This window comes from Talpa occidentalis, unplaced genomic scaffold, assembly GCF_014898055.3.
Source record: "Talpa occidentalis isolate TD23 unplaced genomic scaffold, MPIMG_talOcc4v2.1 talOcc4.12, whole genome shotgun sequence".
Classification (NCBI taxonomy): domain Eukaryota; kingdom Metazoa; phylum Chordata; class Mammalia; order Eulipotyphla; family Talpidae; genus Talpa; species Talpa occidentalis.
In genome coordinates, this window is record NW_023601212.1 from 88,689,947 (window position 1) to 88,705,754 (window position 15,808).

Below are 15,808 nucleotides of genomic sequence, written 5' to 3' on the forward strand. Positions count from 1 at the left end.
ATCACAAAGCTGTAAAATTATGACACATTAAAGCCCAGAAGTGAAATCTATAACAGCCCCCACAGGCTGGAGAGAGAGAGAGAGACCCAAGGGGTAAATCCCCAGAAGAAACAAGATCAACGGGGGGCAGTTGCAAAGGAAGAAATGGATCAAAAAACACTGAGGTGTGGATACACACCCTCCCCTCACAGGCCTACCCTGCCAGCTCAGGGAATGCACCTTACTCCTAAGAGATAAGGGGGAAAATTCAACCCGTGCTGCATGGGTCTGTGAGAGATATGATGACCTATGTGTTTGACATCTAGTAAACCTGGTTGTACATTGACTAAAAAGATAAACACTGGTTACTTTTATTAGGATCATTATTATTAAGACTCAAGGTCTTTTACCTCCAACTGAGGAAATTCCACAGTGGTCCACTCAAGGGAGTTGGCTGGCATGTTTGTTAGTTCTGCTATATGTGGTTTGTTTACACAGTTCTCCTGGTTTTTGTGCTATAAAAACACAGAGGATATAAGGGCTGAGTCTCTGAAAAGGCTCACGGATGCATGAGCACCACCCTCTCGCTCTTTCAGTGCTGAAAGTTTCTGGGCTGAAAGAATGTCTTCCATTCTTTGGAGATGAAAGGTTCCCATTCCCAGGTCAAATCCACTAGTACAGAATCACATACCTAGTTCGCTGCCTCCTTTGGTTGCCCAGCAAAGGCAATAATGCTGCATGAGCTGCTCAAGGAGCTCCATCTCATCCAGGAACTCCAGCGACTCGATCCTGTGGCGAGGAAGAACACAGTGTGATGTAAATTTATACAACTGAAAATGAAGACGATGACCAGTTTACTTTGTAATACCATAAACAAAGTCAAAAGCCAAAGACAAACCAGAAAAGGTCTCTGCAATACAAAATGAAAAAGGTAGATTTGCTTGCTCTATGAAGAACTACTGCGCCTCAAGAAGCAAAACTTAAAATTCATTTAAAAGACAGATAAGGGCCTCCCCGGTGGCGCAGTGGTTGAGCGCTGGGTTGCAAAGCTGCCCGCAGCCTCTGCAGCGCTGGTTCAATCCCCAGCCACCAGTCAAGAGTCCCACATGGAGCGCAGACCTCTCCTGCCGCCCGCTGTACTTCCGTCAGTCTGCCTGCTCTGCTCCCTGCTCTGGCTCTGGTGAATTCTCTAACCCTCCCGTGCTTCTGACTGTACCCAGTGCTTGTATAAATAAATAAATAATAAAAAAATAAAAAAATGACAGATAAAAGAACATTCACCCAAAAAGAAAAAAGAGGTGGCTTTCAATCTCATTTATGAGAAAAGAAATGTAAATTAAAATACAAGATACTTTTTCACCTAGCAGATGGGTAAAGACTAAGGCTACGTGCATTTTACTGGCCAGGGTGTGGAGAAGGTGCTCTCCTTTGTCACTCAGTGATCACAAGGTGGACCCGCCCCTAGGGAGGGCTCCCTGACTACCTCTATTGACGCCCAAAAGGTGCATCCTTTAACTCAGCAATTCTGAATTTACATGTAAATTTTCACAATTTACACACACAGATGTAAAATTACACAAAGATGTATTTTCAAGAATACTGACAGCAGCAGCAAAGCTGCCATGTACTAAGAGCAAGAACCACGAGGTCAGGGAGCTGGGTTAGACAAGGCAGGCTCAGACAACAGGACACTGAGTCACTTAGAAGATCAGGGTGAGGTCTATATGATTTCACATGCAACAGCCTGAGACACCCTGGAATTTAAAAAGCAAGTTGTTTAGTCAGTTAGTTCTGTATCTAGGTAAAGAAAAAGTGGGGGTGTGATGCCTGTGTCTGTGTATGCTTGAGGATGCAGAGCTGGGCATGGCGGCCGTCTCGAGAGGAGGCAGTGAGTGCCCTACTTGTGATGGTGAGCAGGGTGGAGGGCTTCTGTCTTACTCCACGCTAATTCATTGTTGTATTTTATGTGATGTGTTTATAAGAGTTTTTGGGGAAAAAGCATTTGAAATGTAAACTTTTAAATATATACAAACCCAGACAGACATGCACAGAGGAAAACAGTCTCTACATTTGTTTTCTGTCCAAATATGAGCACACTATGGAGCAAAATTCAGGCAATTCTAGAAAGCACAAGAAAATGTAGAAATGATCCATATTCCCACTTTCACAAGGGGTACTGCGAATATCCCGGTGTCACCACATGTCCAGGTTTTGTGTGTGTGTGTGTGTTGGGGGGGGTTATGGGCATGGGTGCACGCAAGGTGGGTTGGGGGTGACCGTGAGCACACACATTCGCTCAATCACGCCACCGTGCTTGTGTGTTCCAATCCTGCTGTGCAGGCCAAGGGCTCGCATCTGAAGTGAGAACAGTGATCCGGCTATCTCCCAACTAATCTTATCAGAAAACACCTAAAGCAGATTTCCTAATACCAAGTTCCAGAAGCAGCCAGCACCATATTCATAACCAAGGCTCCAAGACCATCATTACCAAGATCCACCAAGAGGAGGCCCTGGGATATGAGGCAGGTCACTGGGATGTGACTGCAACAAGGCACACACAGCTGGTGGCCTGCTTTGCTCACTGCTGTCTCCTCTGTGGTTGGTAAACTGAGGCACACAGTAGGCATTCAGCATTTGCTACAGATAGGCCTGCTTTAGACTCTTCTTTATACAAAGGGCAAAAGCCCTTGGCAAATATAGGTATAAACTACAAGACACTCACAGCCTGGGAAAAACAAGCAAAAGCCTGCCCTGCTTCACAACTTACCTCGTCAGGGATACTCGCTGCTGTCTGCAAATGGCTGCAGCAGCAGAAGCCTCATAGAGAGCTCTGAGGCTCAAGACTCCTACTTGCGTACCAGAGAGTCGCTAGGAGATTCCCATCACACATGTCTGACCAGGACAATTCAGAACAGTTGTGTTGATGTGTCAATGAATACCAGCCCACAGGAGAGCAAGATTCTAGGGAATCTAGGAAGCCTGCTCACATGGGTCAGCACCTTCACAAATCTTCTAGGCTTTGACAGATGAATTGGAAATAATAGTGATTCCTCTACAAGTTAATAAGGAGTTCTGTACCTCCGTGTCTCCAAAGGCAAGAGGAAAGAAAACACAAATCAAGCAGCTCAGCGTAATCCTGAAAGAAGAATTCAAGCTGGCACTAACCCTAACCTGAAGTGTACACCTCACATTCCTCCCATGTTGGTTATGACAGAGAAATTAAAACAGAACAAAGCAAACAAGACACCACAACTAAATGCTCAGCTATTGACATTATTTAAAATAAGTATCAAGATAGCCAAAGAGCTGTGTAAATACTATGCACCATTAAACAGGACACGATAAAACTCAAATGTTTTGATATACAAAGGTAAATATAATCTATTGGTAAATAAAAAAGAGTGGTTTACAGACCAATACATGAATACGAATCCACTGACTCAGAAAACAGAAATCCATATATCAATATAGTACTTACCTTATACACACACAGAAAATCACACTACCTCACGACAGCTATCTCTGGAGGGTATGACTGCAGAGAGCACTTGTACAGTACTTTACACCTCATGCACTTTCTACCACTTGAACATTGTTTTAAAACAACAAGCACGTATATCTTTTATGAGAGAAAAAGCATATTTAAAAATCTGTGTGTAGACTCCTCACCCCCTCTTAAGAGGCCCTTGGGCAACATGATTTTCCTTGGCCTCAAAAAGACCAGGATTGTGTAAAATTTCCACTGCAGAGGTTGCTCTAGGAATTTTCCAGGTGCAATTGCTTATTTTGACTGAGATTATCTGTTTTGGCATAAACCCTATCTCAGACAGTAGCTAATGAGTTACTCTGAAGGTACTATTGATGTTTAATCCATATTAGCAGGCTACCTTGTTTCAAAATATGTCTCATTAGAGTGTTGGTTTTCTGTTTTTGTTTTTACAATAAAGGATACAGACAATTATGCCTTTGATTCAGAATTAACAGCCACAGAGCTCAGCTTGCTGGTCCACACCTGCTCACTTCACTTCGCGGTAATCTGCTGTACAATTCCATCATGTCCACTGCCGATGCCGTTTCCCACCCATTTGACAGGAGCCGTTCCTTCTGGAAAAGTGGGGTGGAGAGAAGGGAGGACATCAGATACTGTCTGCAAGCCCGCAACACTCTAAGCACGTGAGACTTTCAGACAACTCTTTCTTCCAAAGCCCGTTCCGGCCCTGTCTGTCCTCTATTTTCCAACTGTTTTACTAACAATGTTGTTACAACAGTGGGAACACTCATCCACGTATATTTAAAGACAAATACAGTGCCCCACTAACAATGTGACATTAGCTGTGTAAAAACTAACCTATGAGGGCCTCCCCGGTGGCGCAGCAGTTGAGCGCTGGGTTGCGAAGCTGCCCGCAGCTTCGGCAGCGCGTTTGATCCCCGGCCGCCGGGCGAGGGTCCCACATGGCGCGCAGACCCCTCCTGCCGCCCGCTGCTCCCCTCAGCAGTGTACCTCGGTCTTTCTGCCTGTTCTGCTCCCCGCTCTGGTGAATCCTCTCACCCTCCCACGCTTCTGACTGTACCCAGTGCTTGTATGAATAAATAAATCTTAAAAAAATAAATAAAAGGCACCTTTAAAAAAAAAACACTAACCTATTAAAATGGCAGCAGAGGGGACTTTTATAAATTCCAAGTAATTTAAAGGACTTATATTTAAGTACAAAGTATGGACCACGATTGGATCCTGATTCAAACACACCTATGTAAACATTTTTAAAACAATTGAGAAAATCTGAACAAGAACTGGGGATCAGATGGTGAAAGGAGCCACTGTTGATCAGGAAGGGTGGGATGGTGATATCATCCTGGGGGAAGAAAGTCCTTATCAGTAGGAGAGTCACACTTAAGTATTTATGGGTGATGATATACTGTTGGGATATGCCTTAAAATATTCCAACACTAACAAAAAACTGGGGGGGCGAGTGGGAGATAAACAGTAGTAACAAGATGTTTAATAATTATTGCAGCCGGCATCATCCACTGGTGGTCCCTAGCGGCCTGGGCAAGCACAACTGCTCCGGGGAGCCTCTCACTCTCTTATTGTCAAAGGCAGGGTGCGTTTCTTGGCTAGGGGCACGGGAGGATGGCCCAGTCTCACTCTCTGACCTGCGACTCCAAGGACTTGCAGGTTTCCACGCCCGCCAGGTCACACTGTCGTCTGCGCAGGTTTTCAATCATGATCTGCCCAAACCGGTCGTCCATGTTCACCTGGGAAAGGGAAAGAAGCCTGGGGATAGCCATAAGGGTTCCTTTGTTTCTTCAATACACAGAATAAAACAGCATCCTATTTTTAGCACCCTGGGCAGGTAATGGAACCCGGGGGGCAGGCACCAGCTCAAGGTGCTACTGGGGCATAAGATGGTGCGGTCCCTGCAGGGGCCATGGCAGCACAGTCCCCATAAGCGCTCAGCCCATGAGCCTGCAATTCTGCCGCCAGCAATTTATCTTGCAGATGTACATGCATAAGGATGCAAAAATGCAGGCATCATGTATAACAGGAAGAATCTGGAAAAAACAAATAACCATCAATTGGTGTTAAAAAATCCTGGTGTGTTCATATAATGAAATATTACATAGCCATGAAGACAGGAAAAGAAGATCTATAGAGGCACGGATGGTCTCTAAGATAAGACTCTTGAAAAGCATGGTTCATAGGAATGTGTGTAAGATGAGCCCATCTGCCTTTAGACAAAAAAAAATCCTCTCCATTTATATCTGCAGAGAGAAATGTGAGGATACTGCAGTGTTGCTTCCCAGGCTAGAAGACTAAGGTCTGGGACAGGAGACTTACATTTCTTATCTACATGTTTGTACTATTTGATTTTTGGGCTCTGCATGTGGTATCAAGGTTTTAATCAGATTTAAAATACTAATATCAAAGAAACCATTATTCATCTATTCATGTGCACAAATGCCACAGAAGTACTAGCACACACTAGTGTAGCACATCCACTGTCACTTAATTATATATAAAGCATCACAAGTTCATCACTTCAACAATATAGGAAATGCTGCCCGGGGTTCACAAGACAAAGCTGCAAGACAAGACCCAGCGCTTCTTTCCTGACAGATCTGGAAGGCCTTGTCTGCACCGCCACGAGCCAGACTGCACTCTTCATTCTGGAGAAAGGGGAGTGGGTGAGCACACATCTCTTCCTCGTACTGCCTAGGTTTGAATCCTGCCTTGACCCTTAACAGTTGTGGGGTGTGGGCAAGCTCCTAACTGCTGACTCCCTCCCATGCTTCACCCCCTTACCTATTAAACCGAGACAGTGACTAGTGAGAGCACCTGTGGGCTGTGTGATAATTAAATCAGTTAATACAGCTGACTCTTGAACAACCATTCTGACACCTCTTCCCATGGCAGTTGAAAGTCTACATAGAGTTCTGACTCCCCCAAAGTTTGCTATCCTGCCAAATAACCCACGCCTTACAATAACATAAACTCAACGAACACATATTTTGTATGTGTATTATATACTATATTCTCACATCAAAGTAAGCTAGAAGAAAGAAAATGTCACTAAGGAAACCCTAAGGAAGAGAATAATCTCCAAAAAAAGCCTTTCTGGTTTATTTATTGAAAAAACCCACATATAAAGAATTTACACATTCAGACCCATGTTGTTCAAGGGTCACCATATATGTAAAGTTCAAAGGACAGAGCCTGCTTTGTAATAAGCAAATTCTAAGAAAGTATCATCATCCATGTGGTTTGTCATTTTAAACTGCTAATTAGGAAATACTGTAAGGCGTGTGAGCAAGCAGCTAATACGTGTGAGGATGCTGATGATGACTGAATTAAGTTAAATGTTTGTTATTCACAAAATGAGGGTGATGGGGATAACAATGGATAGCACAATGAAAACGGGCACACGAGGGGGGGAGAAAGAGAGAAAGACAGAGAGAGAGAGTGTGTAACAAGGCTCTCGCCAAAGCTCACTTAATTCACTGTCTCTACATTATACTGAACAAAGAGTTACTAAATAAGACACATGTGAAACAAGACAAACAAAGTAGCACATATCTGACATGTGGAAACAGGGGAAGCAGAATTCATTTTCTCCAGGTTTGGTAACCAGAAGCAACGACAGATTTCCAGGATTTATTCTCATCAAAAGAAAGGCCAATGAGGCCAGCTACCATTACATCCATTCACCGGGGCTGAGCCATGCCCATAGTTAAAGAGACGGAAAGAGGAAAAGCAACCAACAAGAACCATCCATACAGGAACATAGACTAGGGCAGGGCGGTGGGTCAGGAGACCAACTGAACCATAACTATGGCCACAACTATGTGACACTGGGCAAGGCCCTTCTGCTCTATATGTGATAAAACTTAAAAATAAAATGAAAGCAAAATAGACAATAAAAGTTTCCACCATGTATTCAGTGCTGATCATGTGTCCACCAGTACAGCACCTCAGGAATTCCCATAACAGAGGTAGGTATTCTTATCCCTTTACAAAGAACTAGGACTCAGAGAGGCAAATAATAGCTAGTGCTGACTTAACAGCTGGGAAGCACCATAAATGTTTCTGCAATCTTAATTCCTTCACTCCTCACAACAACCTTATGAAAGAGGTACTGTCGTTATTCTCATTTTTCAGATGAGGAAACAGGCACAGAGGTTACACATTGGTCCATGTCATCCAATGAAGCGGTTTCCACCTCCAGAGCATGAGCTACAAACTACCGGGTACTTCTGCCTCAGGTCACAGAGCCAACAGTCAGAGCGAGGGCCAGGATTCAAACCCAAGCTGGACAATTCTGTATTTCTAAAACTTAACTCTGTGTGCTAGATCAGAGAGAAAAATAGGCAGGCAATGAACCAAACTCAATGATTTTAGAAATTAGGAAATTTTATATAAAAGTCCTACATCTCTAATTTCCTAATAACTGGGAGTCCTGGCACCTCTAGGCTCACTGCCCACACAGTAATGACTCACAAAGTTGAGCAGTGGAATTCCCCCAGTCCCCACCACCACACACACCATGATACCTGGCCACCCTTCCCCAGGTGTAGGACCTGCCTTGGAAGGTATCTGAGCTTGCTACTTCTACACGATGGCAGTCAAAACCCCTCTGTCAAGGTCTATGACTCCAGAGTAAAAACAAAGATAAAATAAAAATTAAAAAAACTTTCATAGAGGCCAAAAGAGAAGTTCCAAAGTTTCTGACTAAAAGTGTGCAAGAAGTCAAGGAATCACGAGTACTGGGATGCTGGAGTTGATTCACAAAGGAGTTATGTGAGTGGCTGGAGGCAGAAGGAAAGAGTGGAAACATGTATTGAGCGTGCTCAGAGGGAAAGCCTTCACAGGAGCCCTGTGCAGAATGCAAATTTCTTGTGCTTTCTTTTACCTGTTCGTAGTTTATGAACATGGCAGTTTCAAAACTGTTGGCTGCCCACTTGATAAGGTTTGCAGACTGCTCCGGGGTCATGTAAACCAGCACACATTCAGTTATCAGAAGTGTTGGCAATCTTAAAAGAAGAAAGAAAGGCTCGTAAATGTGTCTTCATCAGATTGAGAATCTAATTGTACACATGCTGCAGTATTGGCAGGGCAGTTTCCAGGAAAACCAGAAGCTGGGAACAAGCACAATGTCACTGATGCAGTAATACCCACACAAGTCCAACGTGTCCCAAGTCTCACACTGTAAAAGGGTGAGCAGTGAACAATGTTATGTCTGGCTTATGAAAATAAACAGTGTATGTTAGCTACAAAGATGGCTATCAATTCTCCCATGCCATGCACCACAGGGTGGTATGTGACACTGCAGATTTTCCCATTCAAGAGTGAGATTTCTCTTGCCCTGGAATCTGGTTTAGTTATGTAACCTACTTTGGCCAATGGAACAGCAGTAAACACAATGCATACAGAAGCCTAACAATCACTTGCACACTGGCACAGGTTCTCCTGCTGCACTAGGAAACCTGAAACCATTATGTGACTGACCCTAAGTCAGCCTGCCCTAGGAGGGAAGGCCCATGACAAGAATGTCAGCCCCCAGCTAACCTGCCTGCCAGCTGTCCACACACAAGCAAACCCCAGGGAATATTAGCTAAACCTGGCTCTTGGCAGAAGAACCACCCTGCTAAGCCCAGTCCAAATTCCCAACTCATAGAATCCAGAGCAATTAAACTGTGAGCTATTTCAAACCATTGAATTTGGAGTGATTTGTTACACATCAAAGGCTAATTCATACAAAGTAGAAATATGATTCATTCAACAGAATCTAATTCCTCTTATAGACACCTTTACCATCAAAAATTGAAATCAACATGAACCATTTACAAGGAAATTAAATTACTGGTTAGTACGTACTGATTTACCAGGCCCAAAGTAATGAACAAATTATGAAATAGGAAACCAAAAATCTCTAGACACATTCAAAAGTCTTCATTATTGCAAGGGTACAATGGCACTCCTAAATTACATAAGCCAACTGGATATAATTCGTGGGCATTCTCTTTTTTCAGATTGCTTAAGATTCTTCAACTTACTTCAAAATTTGGGGGGTAGGGAGTGATTTTCTTGACTTTCCCCCACCCAACTATCTGGGACAGGCTCAGTGCTGACAGGACTGGTAAAGTCTGGAGGAATTCTCCCTCTCCAGTTTCTAGAACTCTACATCATAGGTTTATAGCTGGGTTTAACTCTGCTCCTTCTGACAACTTCCCTAGATCCCCTTTTTCCGTTCCAATAAACACTGGTTATCCTCTTGGCTGCTTGCAATTTCTCCCACAGTGTAAATTACATAAAATCAAATGCCCAACATGAAATGTCTTTGAAATGTGCCTTGAGCCTCTGTCCTCTACCAAATATCCTCTGTTCCCCACAAAATGAGGGCCCGACACCCTCCCTGAGCAGGTGGGTCTGCTCTGTCTACATAGTCAGGACCCCATTCACCCTTCTCCTAGGACCCTGTTCTAGCAATGATTTCTCCAGTTGCTTACTTTTTATTAGCACTGAACCTTTGTCTTCAATTTATTCTTTAAAATAATATTCTTTCGACCCTTCCCCCCTTCAAGCCTTTCCCTCTTGAAACTGTCTTCTCCGCCTACAGTAGGTTGTGTAGACATGTCTACCTCTCACTCTATAATCTAACTTTGGCCAGCATCCCTGTACTAAAGCATCTCCCCACCTCTCCTTCCCCAAAGGAACCCACTCTCAAAACTTTGGTGTTAACCCTCTGGTCTATTTTTAAATACTTCTATGATGTGTATGTGTGTGTATACATATAAGCATCTATATATAATCATGAAAACTTAGTATTTGGGGGAGTGACATTACACATTTGGGATTACAGTGTGCATAGTATTCCACAATTTGATTTTCTTTTTTTTTTTTTTACTCAAGTTTGAGCTCCCCTCATGTTCACCGAGGTCATACTGTTACATGTAACTCATTCATTCTCTTCCTGATGGTTGTTTCCAATTTTCTGCTCTAAAAGCAGGGGCTGCAATGAACGTCCCTCTTGGACATGCATGCAGATCTTCTCAGGGTGGACACCCCTGAAATTGGAACTATCATAATATACACATATTTACAATGTTACTAGACACTTCCAGATTGTTCCTCACAATGGCTGTGTCATATTCACTGCCAACAGTGGTGGAGGACCATTCCTTCCCCCCACACCCTCGCCACAGCCTTACCAGACTTTCATGCTTTTGCCAACTTGGTGGGAATGAAACAGAATTTCACCCGATTACTTCTGAGGTTCTAACGATATCCATTGCCTGGCTACCTCTTTTGCCCATCTTTCTAAGGGAACTTTTTTTTTAAATATTAACTGTTCTTTATATATTTGGGATGTTAATCCTTTCTTTGCATGATGCAATGACATGTCTATACATACAATTATCTTTTCTCACCCTCTGTTTATATTAGGCATCAACATGTTCAAAACAGACCTGAGAAAGATTGTTTCTAAAGAATTTCAGAACTATTCCAAGAAGCAATGAATAAGATATACAGAATAAAATAATGGGTATATTGCTGCATTTTCAACTGGCTTTATCTCATATTAGCATGAAGTCACAAATGTGTAAGAGGTTAAAAGCAAATCTCACTGTGTACTCATGTTACATTTCTTTAGTTTCTCCTCCATTTCTGGTATATCTCGGAGATCTGCTCCAATAATGGCGAATCTCTGTGAATCCAATATGTGCCCATCTGCAAGTACAAGAAAAGATTAACATTTCAATAGAAATTAACCAGGAAGAGATGTCCATGGAAATGGCTGTTTTAAAAACAAAGTAAATTTGCTTTACTCCATTATAAAAACAAATGTCATTATTAAAAAAAAAATCAGATAAGAGGATAAAAAAATAACAAATCACACCTTCCAAAGAGAACTCAGCGTTGGTGTGTAACATTTCAGTCTTCTTTTCTATGTGCTTAAATTCATATACAGCTGAACACATTTATATTCTCTCGTCTCCTCCTCTTCTCCCTCTCCCTGCCTCTCCATCTCTCTCTCACAGACACACATACACACACATCACAGAAAAAAAGAAAATGGGGCCACCCAAACTTTTGAAATGGCTTTCCCTACTCAACAATACATCGAGGACATCATTCTTGTTCATGACTTCATAGCATTCCACTGAGTGGATAAAAGAGCTTAGTTGGCCAGTGCCCCAGTTATCAGGTGGATCCCCAAGTTGTCTTCATCTAGGTGCTGCAATGAGGAGCCCTGTATGTACATCATGAAGCACATGTGCAAGTCCTTCTTTAGGTTACCATGAGTGGAATTAGAAGATCGAAACATAAGCCTATTTAAATACTGGTTCCAGCTGGCAGGCTGCTCTGAAAGTATTGTGCCAAACTGTAAGTTTAGAAGTAAAGAGTTAAATTACCTCCACCGACTCCTATGAAAAGAATGAGAGTCCACATCCCCTGTCAGAAAGTCATCCACAAAGGACTTAGGCTGTGGATTTTAATTTTATTTGAAGCCCCTGGAATTTTTTCTGGCTTTTCTTGGCAAACGTGATAGGGAAGCTAATTTGTGAATGTGATAGCTGGAGTACCTTAGAGATGACTGAGGTTTAGAGAGACAAAGAGGCTTGTTTTGAAAAAAAACTTAAAAAGCATTTACTCTCAAATGCCCCAGCAGAACCTGGGTAGAATGTACATACAGTGGGCCTCAAGCTTAGGCAGGCACCGGAAGGACTTGTTAAAACACAGATTCCAGGCCCCAAGTTTCTGGCTCAACAGATCTTTCAAAAGTAGAAATATGCATTTCTAAAAAGATCCACATGTTGTATTAAAGCTGCCAGTCTGGGACTATCTTTCAGAACCACTGGTCCAGATGCAATGAGACAGGTAATAGTGTCAGCTAAGTAATGGGCACGTGGACGTTCACGGACCAGTCACGGTATTTCTATGTATGCTTGAAAATTTTTAGTGCAAAGTTTAACAAAATAGAACAGCAAAAAGAAAGAAAATCACTTGGTTGTTTAACCAAAACATGTTTACTCAGTTCCTCAAGGGTACAAACCAAGGAAAGAGCTAGAACCCTCAAAGCCATCCTAATCAGGTTCTCTTGGCTCTGAAAAGGCTGCACTACAGCATGTGCGCACCCAAGCACGCTCTTCCTTAGGAACTTGATAACTCCATTTGGCTGATTCAAATACTCTGGCCACACACCAAAAACTAAGAGGAACACCTTCTAGGACACTGCTAAATATCAGGAAGCACTAAAGGGCAAGTGGAGAACCCAGAAGTCAGCCTAGGGGTGCCATAATCATGAATCGGGAAAATATACAGCACATGAAGGCATTGGGCAGCCCTCCGATGAAACAAGTAAGGATTCCCAAGTGCCTGAGTGCCTTCTTGCAAATAACATATGTTACCAAGCACATTTGGAAAGAGTTTCTCCAACCCCAAACCCTCCACCTCACCCAAACAGAATTTTGAAGCAGTTCTCTCAGACCATGCAGTTCAGGGGAGACCACAGGCTTTGACATTAGCATTTAAAGCAAAAGTCGCAAATGGTCACAATTACTTTTTTTTTTTTTTTTCAAAAGATTTATTTATTTATTTATACAAGCACTGGGTACAGTTAGAAGCGTGGGAGGGTGAGAGAATTCACCAGAGCCAGAGTAGGGAACAGAACAGGCAGATCGACAAAATACACTGCTGAGGGGAGCAGCAGGCGGCAGGAGAGGTCTGCGCGCCATGCGGGACCCTTGCCAGTGGCCGGGGATCGAACCATCGCTGCAGAGACTGCGGGCAGCTTTGCAACCCAGCGCTCAACCACTGCGCCACCAGGGGAGGCCCACAATTACTTTTAAAAATTGACCATGGGCCTGCCTGGTGGTGCAAGGGGTTAAGATGCAATCTATGAGGCTGTCCGCAGCCACTGCAGCACAAGTTCGATTCCCCAGCCAGGGAGCTATCCACATGGTGCATCAGACCTCTCCTGACTCGCCCGCTGCTCCCCTCAGTAGTGTATTTCAGTCAATCTGCCTGTTCTGTTCCCTGCTCTGTCTCTGACAAATCCTCTCACCCCCCACATCTTTGGTCTGCATCCCGATTCTTATATGCATAAATAAATAAATCTTTTAAAAAAATGAGCATGAGGTAGAGCAAGATGCTGGTGAGTGGCTTGAGGAGTTCCCACTGGTCCCACAGTGGCGCATAGGAAGCTCTAGACAAGACAACCTGAGGCCCGTTTCTGACAGACTCCAAGGACCCTGACAGTACACACCCCATCCCCATCGTGATGCCAGAGGGGCTGATGTCAGGGGCTGTGCAGGCTATGTAGACAGAGCAGACCCACCTGCCCAGGGAGAGTGTCAGGCCCTCATTTTGTGGGGAACAGAGTATATCTGGTAGAGTTCAGAGGTTCAAGGCACGTTTCAAAGAAATTTTACTGTGGGAAAATAACCATTTTTATAAAATCCAACTGGCAAGAGACCATGGGAAAACAGATAAACTGGTAGACTTCATAGACTTAAGAGCTGGTGAGAAAAGTAACTTGCTCACCAAAATAAAATTGACAGCCCCCACCCCCTTTTTTCCCCTATATTATACTTGGAGAAAAAAGAGAAGGAATGGAAGCATTAGTGTAAGACTCACATAAGACCTTTCCAAAGGAACAGACCACTGACTGAATTCTGGAAAACAAATTAACATTGACTTACAACCTCTACTGGTACTAATCTCTCTTTCTGTGAGTTCTACTTCTTTAGAGGACAGATTTCTAAGAGGATCTAAGAGAAAGGAGAGGTTTCAAAAATATAACACCATCATAGTGTTTAAAAAATAAAAATTTATACTTGGCCAGAATCAACAGGTATGAAAATCCTATTCCCCAGGCTTGGGCATTACTGCATTAAAACAGTGGTTCTCCATCAGGCCATTCTCCCGAGAGGACCCTGGGCAATGTCTGAGTCACCATGGGAGGGTGCTACTGGCACCTAGTGGGCAGAGCTGGGGGATGCTGCTAAACACCCTTACCCGGGGCCTTATACAGGACGGCCCCCTACCCCAACAGAGAATTATTCAGCCCCAGATGTCAATAGTGCTGAAGCTGAAAAACCCAGCAGCAAAGTCACCCCAAAAAAGTTCAATGACCATTTCTCCATATTAAATAATTTTATTTGTTTATTTTTAAATAATTTTAAATCCTTAAATAGTCCAAATTATTCACTTAACAGGCGGTGGCATTTCTCCGGGACCTCATTTCTAAAATGAAAACTCTGCAGTGTGAATCTGCAGCAGCGTGGGCTTGGGTCGCAAACAGTCCTGATGCCAAATTCCTACTCAGCCAGCCTCTGGTCATGTGACTGGGCAAGTTACACAACCGCACAAGATTTCCTCTTTTAAACACATAAATGGGGACAATGCCAACTTTGTGAGACTATGGTTATGATTAACAGCAATGTTAAAGTGCAGGCACCACGGTTCCCAAACTATGTGCCACAGTGTCCAAGGGTGGCACAGCAAACTCAGGAGGCCACAGGAGGATACTTTAAATGTGTGAGGGAAATACAGAGCTACTCCACATGACAGACTGAAGCAAGTGACCAGTACAGTCAGTTTCAACAGCTGACTTCTCTGTATTCCTTCTGATGGCAACATGTCTCTGTATAGCTGTCTTCTCAGACATGGCTGCTTGAGCATCACTGTCAGACAGGTGGTTCCAAGGTGAGCTCGTGAAGTGCCCAGTGGGGCACACAACCCATTAGAAGTAACTGGTTATCTCAGAGCACTTGTTCTTTCAATTTATGTGTTTTTTCCCCCAATGACTAGCAAGTTGTTAGAAGATAAATACTAACGTGTTGGAACCCAATTCATTAACAAACAGAACTGCTGGTATGTTTGTTGGCCTAGGGGCACTATGGAAAAAATTCCTGAGACACTTAGGACACCGTGATCCAAGAAAGGGGAGCCCCTTGGCCTAGCTCACGGGTTCAGGTGGAGACGAGACCGCCGATGATGAAACCCTGGCAGGTGCTTGAGCGAGGCCAGCTGAGAGGTTCCACCCAGATAAAGACAACCCAGCTGCCAAGCTGGAGAACTGTGAGCCAAGGAGATGGGTGTTGGCTGAAACCACGTGCTTTCAGTGGTTTGTTACAGAGCAAACGCTCATACAGGCTTTAATTATCTACCTCTTGAAGCTCATGCCTAGAAAAAGCATAAGTGGAAGATTTACATGTAACACAGCAGTTAAACACAAACATACACACACACACACACACACACACACACACAACCCACCCTCACATATCCTAGCCTCACTTCCAAGTGAGATGTTCCCATGGGCCG

The 15,808-nt window shown here is 43.5% G+C and overlaps 1 protein-coding gene across 1 annotated transcript in view; it reads right to left on the reverse strand.

The window, feature by feature from the left end:
* LCMT1 (leucine carboxyl methyltransferase 1) overlaps window positions 1–15,808 on the reverse strand; it is a 47,680-nt gene that overhangs the window by 1,321 nt on the left and 30,551 nt on the right. The window contains exons 6-10 of the mRNA XM_037507400.2: window positions 11,104–11,206; window positions 8,388–8,508; window positions 5,134–5,235; window positions 3,992–4,083; window positions 671–768 (exon numbers count right to left, since the gene is read on the reverse strand). Of these exons, the coding sequence (XP_037363297.1) occupies window positions 671–768; window positions 3,992–4,083; window positions 5,134–5,235; window positions 8,388–8,508; window positions 11,104–11,206 (516 nt within the window). The remainder of the gene's footprint in view (window positions 1–670; window positions 769–3,991; window positions 4,084–5,133; window positions 5,236–8,387; window positions 8,509–11,103; window positions 11,207–15,808) is intronic.